The following is an 11,599-nucleotide window of genomic DNA, read 5'->3' as shown; positions in this document are numbered from 1 at the left end:
AAAACTGTTCTACCCAATGTACTCTGCGCGCGATCGACCCCTCAAAGGTTCTGCATCCGGGTCTCTGCTTCCTCTTTCTCTGTGCCTAAATGTGAGAGGACCTAGGGAAACCTAGACCTCAAACTAATCTACATCCATCCTTGCGAAAGGCACACTAAAACTTCGCCAAAATGACCGAGCAGATGACAGTACGGGGGACCCTAAAGGGGCATAATGGTTGGGTCACCCAGATCGCAACTACCCCTCAGTTTCCCGATATGATTTTGTCTGCATCCCGAGGTAAGCGTTTCTCCGCCGGCTACGATGGACGCCAATATGGCTATCCGCTAACATGCTAGCCTCAGCTTCGCAAATGTTTCTTTAGCCACGAATGCGTTTTGGACAGTATACATCTTAAATTATAGGGGGCACGGCCTTTACCAAATTCTGCCTCAGAATCTTATTGAGTAGTTGACAAAACGCTCTCCCCAGATAAATGATGTCCAAATGCTAACATTGGACTCGTAGCAAACGTCACTTTACCGACATCAGTTCCACGTGCACCGCCAAGTGGCCAAATGGTTGACTAGGCTTGCTGTGAGATGCAGGAAACGTGTTTACTGTAGTGATCCATTTCATGTGCTTATATAAAAGTTAATTTTGCATGTGTGACAGTGGTTGTAGTTAGTGGCTAGCTGGCGTCCCGTCCCTACATATTAGGACAGATGCTTTACAATGCACTTGCTGATTCTGTCAGTCATGATGATTTTTTTCGCCATACCGACCTCTTGATTTGGTAGTCTGCATTACTTCTAAAGACGTGCCTACCAACTGGTTGACTGCTTTCTTTACATTTTCATTATTTAATTTTTTTTAATTAAATTTTTACAGACAAGTCTATCATCATGTGGAAGTTGACCCGTGACGAGACCAACTATGGCATCCCCCAGCGTGCCCTAAAGGGACACTCTCACTTTGTGAGCGATGTTGTCATCTCCTCGGATGGACAGTTTGCCCTGTCTGGGTCCTGGGATGGGACCCTCCGCCTCTGGGACCTCACCACGTAAGTATTTTACGGAAATGTCAGTAGGCTTGTTGATTGGCTCATTTTGGGTGTTTTCTGAGCTACTGACAGGGTGTTCTTGTCCTGGAGGTCTGTTGTGTGTAGGTGTTTTTTTTTCTCGGTATGGTTCAAATGATTTGTAGTCTGAAATAAAGACCAGGATTGGTTAATAACTCACTGGAGTTGTATCAAAAGCCAACTACACAGCTGACTGGAGCGGTCGGCTTCTTCTTAGTCATTTTACTATGTTTGACCATATGGATTTCCTAAGTGCGTGAACCCTACATGTTGATACTAGTTCTAAGTGATGATGAAACTTCCAATGCCAACTGCATCTCTGTGATGATAAAGAGGCTGTTTCTGAACTCAAACTGCTCCTGAGGCATGAATGCGATAATAGGATGCCACTTTAGTTTCATTTGAGCACCTATAAGAGCTCGTGGTGAAGTGAATCTGTGGAATTTACATTTACTCAACGGTTCTTTTTCTCCAGTGGCACCACAACCCGCCGCTTTGTAGGTCACACCAAGGACGTCCTGAGTGTGGCTTTCTCCGCTGACAACCGGCAAATTGTGTCCGGCTCCCGTGATAAGACCATCAAGCTATGGAACACCCTGGGAGTCTGCAAGTACACTATCCAGGACGAGAGCCACTCTGAGTGGGTGTCCTGTGTCCGCTTCTCCCCCAACAGCAGCAACCCCATCATTGTCTCCTGTGGTTGGGACAAAATGGTCAAGGTGAGTACAACGCAAGTAGTGACACGCCTGGACGGTGGCCTCCGTTAAGTAGAACGATTTAGATTTTTGTTTAGAGGTTACAGGATCACCCCGTTCCAATTGCCAAGCTCTTCCAAAAACAAGTTATCTACTGCCGTCCTGTTACCACTAACCAACATGATCTTCAGCTGTGCATGTTGCTTGGGGAGGAACATGCAAACTGCTGTTTAACGGTCTATATTCAGTAGTCACCTGTCTTCTAAAATGGGTTTTAAGGTGTGGTGTAATGTGGATAGTCATGTGACTGTTTAGAAGTACCCTGTGATTATAAAATGACATTTATTATCTGAGCCTTGGCTCTGATGACAAGTCCTGCAATGATGATGGGTACCGGAACTAGACTGCTTTCATGCTGTTAATGTCAATTATTTATACTTTACTGGGTTTGTCCCACTTAGTCATTTGGCAGACACTAACCCAGACCAACTTCATCAGTACATTCATCTTAAGATAACTAAGAGGTGAACAACTTGGCTATTTTGCTTAAGCATGTACCTTAACTTGGTCTCCCTTGTTCAGGTGTGGAATCTGGCCAACTGCAAGCTGAAGACTAACCACATTGGCCACACTGGATACCTGAACACAGTGACAGTCTCTCCTGATGGCTCCCTCTGTGCATCTGGTGGAAAGGTATGAAAGCGTTTTTACAAATGTATTGCATTAAATATTTTAAGTGTTCTGACTGGTTACCCGTATCTTACCTTGCTCGGTATATGTGGCCATGTAAATTGCAGTGTGGAATAGTGATGTGCTGGTTTATGCAATGATGGAAATTCTAATGCTGTCTGTTTCATTATGATGATAAAGAGGCTGTTTCTGAAATCAACCAGTACCAAACAATAATTTTTGTTGAGGGTTTAGTCAACTAGGGTTGCTTTCATGTCTGTGACACAAGCATTTCATAATTCTTTTGCTGATTTGCCTGAACCCCATTCCCTCCAATAGGACGGTCAGGCCATGTTATGGGACCTGAATGAGGGCAAGCATCTGTACACCCTTGACAGTGGTGACAACATCAATGCCCTCTGCTTCAGCCCCAACCGCTACTGGCTCTGTGCCGCCACTGGGCCCAGCATCAAGATCTGGGTAAGCCCACTACTCACCGAAATCTGCACTCATGCTGTTAATAGTGAAGAAACATTTTGGTGTAGTCCCATACCACCCTAGTTCAAAGTTGACTCTGAAAAGTGGTGTAGCTGCAGAAAATGGACTGCATTGTGGGTTACTTTCTGCAACAACTTTGATGCACAACTTTTCCTTATTGGTTGTCTGGCTACTACTGATTTGCCATGTCAATTTATGCAGATATTGTGACTCATCTTGTATGTTGCTATTCTGTCTGTAATGCTGCTTGTGGAAACTTAATTTGACTGAGTCACCCTTTAATGAGCAATGATGGAAACATTTCAACTCAATCTTAATCTAGTGATGATAAAGAGGCTGTTTCTGAGCTCCTATACCACTAATTTCTGGGGTATATAAAATGACTGCCAGGTCCACTTTATATCAAGTATATTTGGGCCAAACAATTACATCCCCTTCCTCCAAGCCTATTGACATATTTTCTCCTCTGTTAGGATCTGGAGGGTAAGATCATTGTGGATGAGCTGAGACAGGAAGTGATCAGCACCAACAGCAAGGCTGAGCCCCCACAGTGCACCTCTCTGGCCTGGTCTGCTGATGGACAGGTACATATGCTTACTTCTCATGCCTCAGATGCTTTAGAACTTCTAGAATAGTGTCATGTTACTTTTCTGTTTTTGGAGCAAGATATGTTGCCTTACCCTGTGATTACAATGTGACATGTATTGCCTGAGCTTTGGTTCTGATGACAAGTCCTGCAATGATGATGGGTACAGGTACTAGAATATATACAAGCTCTAACATAAGGAATGGTGTTGCCTGTGTATTCTGATATATTGTAAACTTTTTTTTATACAATTGTTTACTGCTTTTCTTCAACAGACCCTGTTTGCTGGCTACACTGATAACCTGATCAGAGTGTGGCAGGTTACCATTGGAACCCGATAAGTACCATTTCACAGATTCAGCAACAAAAATAAAATACAGTTTTAAATGAACTTGAGTTTCTTGTGTTTCTTGTATGAACCCTTTCTGTAAAGGGTGCAAAGGCCTCACTGATTATATAGCCAGGTTGAGTCTAAAATCAAATGGAGAACATATTTAGCCTTTTGGCTTTTAAGTTATGGTTAGGCTTCAAGTTACATTTAAGATTAGACTCAGTACTAGAACAGTAGAGGGCAGTATGACTTATGATGAATGAAACCAGTGATTCAGATGTTTATTTACCAGATTTGTGCATGTCAGGCCAAAATATGGAGTTGTGATGAGAAACCATAAATGTGCAGATTAACAGCGTGTGCTTCTGAAGTTGTCTTGAAGAATTGAGGCATCCCTTCTCTCAAACCTAATGAGGAAGTCAATAGGTCCTATGCTGTTAGACTGCCATGAAATGTTTTGGTGGCCACCGCATCTCACTGCCGGGTTTGAGATTTGAGTCGCTTTGGTTCCATTCAGTTTAGGCCAGAACCTGCGCTGTAATCTTCCTTAAATACAAATGTACCCCCTTTCGAGCACGTGAAACCTTGGTCCGAAGCTGCTCATAGAATATAACACTGCCCTTTACCGCTTTCTAATGCATGTTGAGCCCATGTCAAATCTAAAAAAATGGGGGAGGGGGGGTAAATGAGAAACGTCTTGTCTAAGTTTAATTCGGTTGATGTCTATACATGTATGGTACACAGCTTCGTTTTTCCACTGGGTTGAAGTACAAATCCCATTCCGTAGTTGGTATCCAAGCAACAATGAGAACAACATCGACCCGGATTAATAGCTAGCTATGCATCTGGCGAGCTGAAACTTTCTCGCGGTGGTTGAAAACTATTTATCTTGTATCGGCCATCCTTGCATTTTAACAGGCTTCTGTTCATCTGTTTTGATTGGTAATTTGGCAAGGGTTGTCACATTGTGAGTTCATTATGCGCAAAGGTTGGCCAATGTGGCTGTTAGCTTAGCAACGTTTAACTTAAGCAAGCATTTTTGTCGAAAGCCGTTTGCCTATTGCAATAATTGGTCAACAGATACTAACCAAGTTTTGATTTTCTCTAAGTCAAGGGGGTGTTAAGTCGAGAGTTAACGTTATGGATGAAACTCCAAAGAATCCGATTTACGTGGAAAGAACTCTCGCCTTGATCAAACCTGACGCAATACACCGAGCAGAGGAGATAGAGGAACTCATTCTCAGAGCGGGGTTCACTATTTTACAGGTGGGTGTTCGTTGTGTATTCAGACATGCCGCACCGCTGTTTATCCGCGAACATTTCAGCGGCACATGCGCTGGCAGTATATCCCCGTTAATATATACCTCTTTTAATCAACTGAAAAACATGGTTATTACACTAGAAACAAATTACAAGCTAAACAATACGTTTTACGCATTACGATTCTACAAAAATAACATTACGGGTTTATCTAGCTAACTCGCTCATTGTAATAGTTATGTGACTCAAAACATGTTTCTTATGTAAACCCTTATTCCCAAATAATGTATATTATTCCATAGATGATATTCAATTTGAATATCACAGCAGGTGTGATCAAGTCCTTTTGTAAAAATGTATCTTCAGATTCCTAGATGTAGTTTACTGATATTCAATAAAAAGCCATTATCAATGTAACCTTTGGGTCAAGAGCACCCTTTTACCCTTGGGACCTGTTCTCTGCTAGGTTATAGCCCCACTGGCCATTCTTGTTTTACCTCCCTACCCCTTTGTAATACTCTGCTCTTGTTTTATCTCCCTACCCCTTTAATACTCTGCTCAAAAATTAAGGGAATATGTAATGATCACAGTATAAAACCAAGTCAAATAAACTTCAGGGAAAACAGTCTGTCCAGTTAGGAAGCATAAGCAATTGTGAATCAATATCACCTATTTTGTTGCCAATGAGTGACAACAGCTGCACTGGAGAAACGACATCCTCCAAAAAGGGAATGGTTTTGGCGGTGGTGACTACAGACAGTTGCTCTCTCCTTATCCTTCCTGACTGCTTCTCTAATTTTGTGTTTTGCTAGTGTTCTTGTCACTACTGGTAGCATGGGGCGGTACCTGCAGCCCATTCTGGTTGCACAGGTAGTCCAGCTCCTCCAGGATGGGACGTGTCGTTGCAAGGTTAGCTGTGTCCCAGTACAATTTCAAGCCACTAGTGGGATCTGTGCTCACAGCCCAGCACCATGCAGCTCGATTGGCATTCGCCAGAGAATGCCAGAACTAGCAGGTCCGCCATTGGTGCCCTGTTCTCTTCATAGATGAGAGCAGTTTCACACAGGGCACGTGACAGATGTGAAAGAGTCTGGAGATGCCGTGGTGAACGTTATGCTGCCTGCAACAACATCCGGCAGGGGGTCAGGGATGGTCTGGGGAGGCATATCCTTGGAGGGTTGCACAGACCTCCACGTGCTAGCCAACGGTACCAAGACTGCTGTTAGATACCGGGATTAAATCGTCAGACTTTACGCTGGTGCAGGACGGTGCCCGGCCTTTTGTGGCCAGAGAGTTTAGGCAGTTGACGAAGGTATTGATGCCATTGACTGGCCCTCACATTCCCCAGACCTGAATCCCGCTTTAGAACCTCTGGGACGTTATGTATCGGTGCATCCGACACCGCCAAGTAGTGCCACAGACTGTCCAGGAGCTCACTGATGACATGATCCAGGTCTGGGAGGAGATCCCCCAGGACACCATCCGCCATCTCATCAGAAGCATGCCCAGATGTTGTCAGGAGTGTATGCAGGCATGTGGGAGTCATACATAATATTGAGTCACATTATGAGTTGCCCGGATGAAATTCAGTTGGAACAGCCTGTGATTACAATTGTTTACTTTGATTTTCAGCCCTCAATTTAGACGGGTGTGATTTCAGTGTTCCCTTAATTGTTTTTGAGCAGTGTGGAATAATAAACTGGTATGAAAATGCTTTTATGGTGTGGTCAAGCGGCCTCAGACATGGTCCTAATTCATTGCATGTGTACTGCTGCAGCATGGGTTTGAATCCTGCCCCCCTCTCTTTCAGCAAGAAACATACTTTTCCCATTGTCGTTTTGCCAGACCGCATAAGCGGAGCCGGCCAAGAAGAGCGAATGTCTCTGAGTGACTGACTGACTGACTGCACCTTGTTAAATAGCGTAGTGGTTAGAGAAGTGGACTTGTGAACTATAGGTCCCATGTTCGTATCTCCTCCTAGGCGAAGCGAAGTATGCATTATAAATTATTCCGTATAGACAAAAACTTTGCTGGTAAAACCTTCAGTATCTACATTATTGTAAAACAGTTTACAGTTATATTGTGACTGTTTCTGGTGGATTTTTGAAGTACACATCTGTGCATGTATTTTGGGTCAGGATAGACAAACACATTTGCTGGCTACAACGTACAGTAGTTACGTTATAGTAAGCCTTAACTTAAACTGGATACAGTTATATTGCGACTGTTTCTGACATGGAAAGGTTAACCTTCAGTCTCGCTAGCAATCGCTCAATTCTTATGATTATTCCTAAGAAGTTAGTAGATACTAGTAATCCTATTACTGGCTAATAAGCTGTTAAAACGGCCTGTGGCAAAAGCAATACAGTTCATAGACGCTAGAGTGGAGGTAAACTTAATAAGAAACGTTAGTCAGTTTAACACAATCCTCAATAGAGCAACTGCTGAAACGTGTAATGCCGTGGCTTAGTGGGTTGAAAGAAAAATATACATTCTTATGCCATGAAATGAAATAGCTTTGGCAGACTCGCTAGTAATTGCTCAATTCTTTTGACTATTCCAGTAAGTTAGTAGATACCGTTAAAGCCTATTACTGGCTAAAACGCTGTTAAAACAGCCAGTGGCAAATGCCATACATAGACGCTATTTGTGGTGGAGGTAAACTTAGTAAAAACGTTAGTCAGTTTAACTGTATCAATGTCATTCATGAATGGCCAATTAACTATTAAAATGGCCAGTGGCAAAAGAGGATAGAGGACAAGAGGCTATACTGACACCCGGCAATTGTACAGCTCCATGATGTAGTGGTTAAATGACACAGCCTTTAACGTGGCGACCCAGGTTTGAATCTCGAGATGGCAACACTTTCTATTGTGGGCCGGCTGAACTAGGCTTGCCTGGGTTCTTGTTTTAATATAGAATTAAAGTCTGAAAATAAAATGTGTGCAAATAAGTGTAGCAATGATATACAGCTCCGGAAAAAACTAAGAGGCCACTGCACCTTTTTCTTTCCTTTCCAAAAAAGTTTGCAGTCAATTTGCAGTGGTCTCTTAATTTTAACCCTTCTGTTCCTCACTCAAAACCTTCCCTTTTGACTTTTTTGGTAAGGAAAGCAAAAGGTGCAGTGGCCTCTGAGTTTTTTCTGGAGCTGTATATCTGGGATTTTGGTCTTTATATGAAAGGTGTATAGCTATTTAATGCTCCTAACCACCTTGCAGAATGTATCCACCAGTGCACCGTTTTTGATGCTGGTTATGGAATTGGGAGTACACGAGCAGCTAGCATGCTTTTGCTTTTTAAATTGATGTATTTAACAATCCAATGAACTTACCGTGTTGAGGTCATGCCCCATTAATAAGGTTTCACAGGTTAATTAAGTCTTTACTAATGAGCCTTATTTTATGAGCAGGTCCTGTATCAAGTAAAAAATAAAATGTACTCTCCTAGCTTAGTATCATAAACCAAAGTGAGGATGGGCAACCCAAACCTTTGACTGGATTACTGGTTGCAATGCTTTGCTTAGCCACAGCCATGTTCAGACAAGCTCAGCGTCTGCCATGTACGCTTGCTTTTATCTGTTCATTATCGGGTTGTACAATGTGTGTGTGTTTGTCTTCTTGTGTTCGGTGTAGAAGCGGAAGCTGCAACTGAGTCCAGAGCAGTGCAGTGACTTCTACGCAGAGCAATATGGGAAGCTCTTCTTCCCCAGCTTAACGGCCTTTATGAGTTCTGGATCCATCATGGCCTTGGCTCTGGCCAGAGACCAGGCTATTGCCCACTGGAAAACCATGATTGGACCTGTCAGCTGCATAAAGGCCAGGGAGATGCACCCAGAATGGTCAGTCAGAAACCAGAGGATTCCAGCCCTCTACCATTCCCTGTATATATTTTTTTTTACTTCTGCTTTGGAGATTGATACTTTGATCCTCTATCTGAATCATACTGATTTTACCCAATGGGTCATTGTTATTCTGTGACTTAAAATGTTGTTCATCCATTGTAAATACCAGTAGGCCCAGTTCTTTGATTAACACTGCAGCGTCTCTACTGCTTGCATTACCATATACAGTGATATAAGTGTGCTTGAGATCAGTGCTCTGCATGTGTGTTTTATGTACGCCTCAGCCCTTTAACTGTAAGATACCTCTGCATGTTGTATCTCTCCCCCAGTCTGCGAGCCAAGTACGGTACTACTGACATGAGGAATGCAGTGCATGGCAGCGACTCGTTTTCCTCAGCCGAGAGAGAACTAAAGTTTATGTTTCCCAACTGTGAGTTAGATGAAAACACATTACATACCTGAAATAAACCATTGGTTTCCCATAGGTCCATTAAGTTCTTATCTTGACAAGAACAGCCTGGGCTACAGGTGCGTTGAATGCCACACACACAGAAAGTAAAACAGGTTACTATTGACTCATAAGGTTATTCCTGTCTATATATGTTTTACACTTACACCTCACATTTGAGTAATTTGGCAGAAACTCTTATCCAGAGCGACTTACAATTAGTGCATGCATAGGAAGATAGCTAGGTGGACCAACCACATAAGTACTTCTAATGTACGCACATTTGTTCGTCCCTCTCTGCCCAGCTGTGATCGAGCCCATACCCATGGGAGAGGCAGCTAAAGACTACCTGGGCAGGTTTGTGAGCCCCACGCTGCTCAGCGGACTCACTGAGCTCTGCAAACAGAAGCCTGTCGACCCCTTTGTAAGTATTATTGTAAAATGACAAAAGGACAAAATTAGTATTAATTTCCTTCTCTTCATCTTTTATCAACTAAAAGAGTTATGTTTTTTTCCTGAAGACGTGGCTGGCAGATTGGCTGGTCAGAAACAATCCCAACAAACCTACAATTTGTTTTGGAGAAACTGGGGAGGAAGCAACATACCAGCAAAGAGACAGACAAATTACTTAATCCATTGTAACTGATATTCCGGTGAATCCTATGTTATAATTCAATTTTTGGTATCTCTTTCATTTTGGGATGTGGGGAGGATGGCTTTCCCATAGCGATTGGTTGAATCTCTGCTGAACTGATTGAGAAGATGACAGAACTATAACACAAACAATGGACAGAAAAAGAAAAAAAAGGTCAATATTTACCTGGGACTACTTTCTAGATGTATGATATTCTAGGCACTATAGGTGAGACTGTCATTGTCAATATGATAACATTGAACTGATAACTTTTGATCAGCAAATGTAGTCTACAATGTTGCACAAAATAAGAACTGCACCTAACATCCAGTGTCTTTTGCCCAGTTCATTTAGTTTGAAGGTTCTTGATATCATTCATTGCATTTTACAATGTTATTTATGTGTCCGGGGATAATAAAACAAATCTTCTTACTGCATTTTGGCATTTCTTTGTTTGGAAGAACATTCATGTATTATAAATAAATATGAATGTTTTAGTTTTGACATGTCAAAGGGTGAAACTGTCTAACCCTGCAATTGTCCAATGTTAGATTTTTGCTGGACCGCGAAAGCAGATAACACACACTTGTTATCAAAGAAACTCTATAATAAGAAAGGCTCAAACTCTTTAGAATGGTGTGGTGGCAGTACGGTAAGCAATTGCGTAGCCCCTTAAACCAGGCCTAGAATGTTACTAGGCCTGGGGAATACGTACAGGATTTTAGTTGCAAAGGGGTGGGAAAAAATATACAGGTGCTCACGAGAATAATGCCTTCCTTCCGTCCAACTGCTAGCTAAACGAAGTTGGCCGCCAAATCAATAAAGTTCAAGGTCATTTATCAAATGCACTGTTAACATGGCACACGACATCTAGTGGTACGAATTATAAATATAACCCAATCGAAATCTGTGGATGTATTTCGTATTTGTGGTGAACCACATGTCTTTGAGAAACAAACATAACCTTTTCCTAAGTAAATCGTCATTATTACGACCAGACTACACACTCGGAATTAGAAAATACAGCTCTGAAAAACAGAACATTTTCAGTTTCTTTGGATTTACCATTCATAGGTGTTTGAGTAAAATTAACAGTTTTGTTTTATTCTATAAACTACTGACAACATTACTCCTATATAAAAATATTATCCTTTAGAGTATTTATTTGTAGAAAATGACTGGTCAAAATAACCAAAAAAAGATGCATTGTTTTCAGACCACAAATAATGCAAAGAGAAAAATTTGTATTCATTTTTCAACAACAAAATACTAATGTTTTAACTTAGGAAGACTTCACTAATGTTTTAACTTAGGAAGAGCTCTCCACCAGTCTGTCACATTGCTTTTGGGTGACTTTATGCCACTCCTGGCACTAACATTCAAGTAGCTCTGCTTTGTTTGATGGCTTGTGACGATTCATCTTGATCAAATTCCAGAGGTTTTCAATGGGATTCAGGTCTGGAGATTGGGCTGGGCATGACAGGGTCTTGATCTGGTGGTCCTCCATCCACACCTTGATTGACTTGGCTGTGTGGCATGGAGCCTGGTCCTGCTGGAAAACCCAATTCTCAGAGTTG

At 42.1% G+C, this 11,599-nt stretch overlaps 2 protein-coding genes across 8 annotated transcripts; both read left to right on the top strand.

Moving 5' to 3' along the window:
* The first annotated feature begins 114 nt into the window (after positions 1-114).
* rack1 (receptor for activated C kinase 1) lies at positions 115-3,895 on the top strand. The gene is given in 7 exon segments (NM_001304096.1): positions 115-279; positions 871-1,042; positions 1,536-1,779; positions 2,338-2,448; positions 2,764-2,904; positions 3,396-3,506; positions 3,784-3,895. Coding segments are annotated over 7 exon segments (954 nt in total). The 5' UTR covers positions 115-170; the 3' UTR covers positions 3,850-3,895.
* An 86-nt stretch (positions 3,896-3,981) lies between these two features.
* Positions 3,982-10,457, top strand: nme5 (NME/NM23 family member 5). Of its 7 annotated transcripts, none has more exons than XM_034291631.1 (6): positions 3,982-4,708; positions 4,954-5,105; positions 8,732-8,937; positions 9,270-9,370; positions 9,694-9,812; positions 9,910-10,457. In XM_034291631.1, exons 2-6 carry the CDS (start codon positions 4,980-4,982, stop codon positions 10,018-10,020), a joined length of 663 nt encoding a protein of 220 aa, XP_034147522.1. In that variant the 5' UTR covers positions 3,982-4,708; positions 4,954-4,979; the 3' UTR covers positions 10,021-10,457. The 7 variants fall into 7 exon arrangements, with proteins under 7 accessions (XP_034147522.1, XP_034147521.1, XP_010902439.1 ...); XM_034291630.1 differs by having other exon boundaries at positions 4,949-5,105; XM_010904137.2 differs by having other exon boundaries at positions 3,982-4,781.
* The last annotated feature ends 1,142 nt before the right edge of the window (positions 10,458-11,599 follow it).

This window comes from Esox lucius, chromosome 4 (genome assembly GCF_011004845.1).
Source record: "Esox lucius isolate fEsoLuc1 chromosome 4, fEsoLuc1.pri, whole genome shotgun sequence".
In the NCBI taxonomy this organism is placed as follows: domain Eukaryota; kingdom Metazoa; phylum Chordata; class Actinopteri; order Esociformes; family Esocidae; genus Esox; species Esox lucius.
This window is presented reverse-complemented; position numbering and strand designations above follow the sequence as displayed.

What these genes read in the sequence shown, in the direction of transcription:
- nme5 (XM_034291631.1), top strand. Translation starts at nt 4,980, where the DNA reads ATGGATGAAACTCCAAAGAATCCGATTTACGTGGAAAGAACTCTCGCC. An exon ending in CGGGGTTCACTATTTTACAG is followed by an intron (nt 5,106 to 8,731) that starts GTGGGTGTTCGT and finishes TGTTCGGTGTAG; the next exon opens with AAGCGGAAGCTGCAACTGAG. An exon ending in AGGGAGATGCACCCAGAATG is followed by an intron (nt 8,938 to 9,269) that starts GTCAGTCAGAAA and finishes TCTCTCCCCCAG; the next exon opens with TCTGCGAGCCAAGTACGGTA.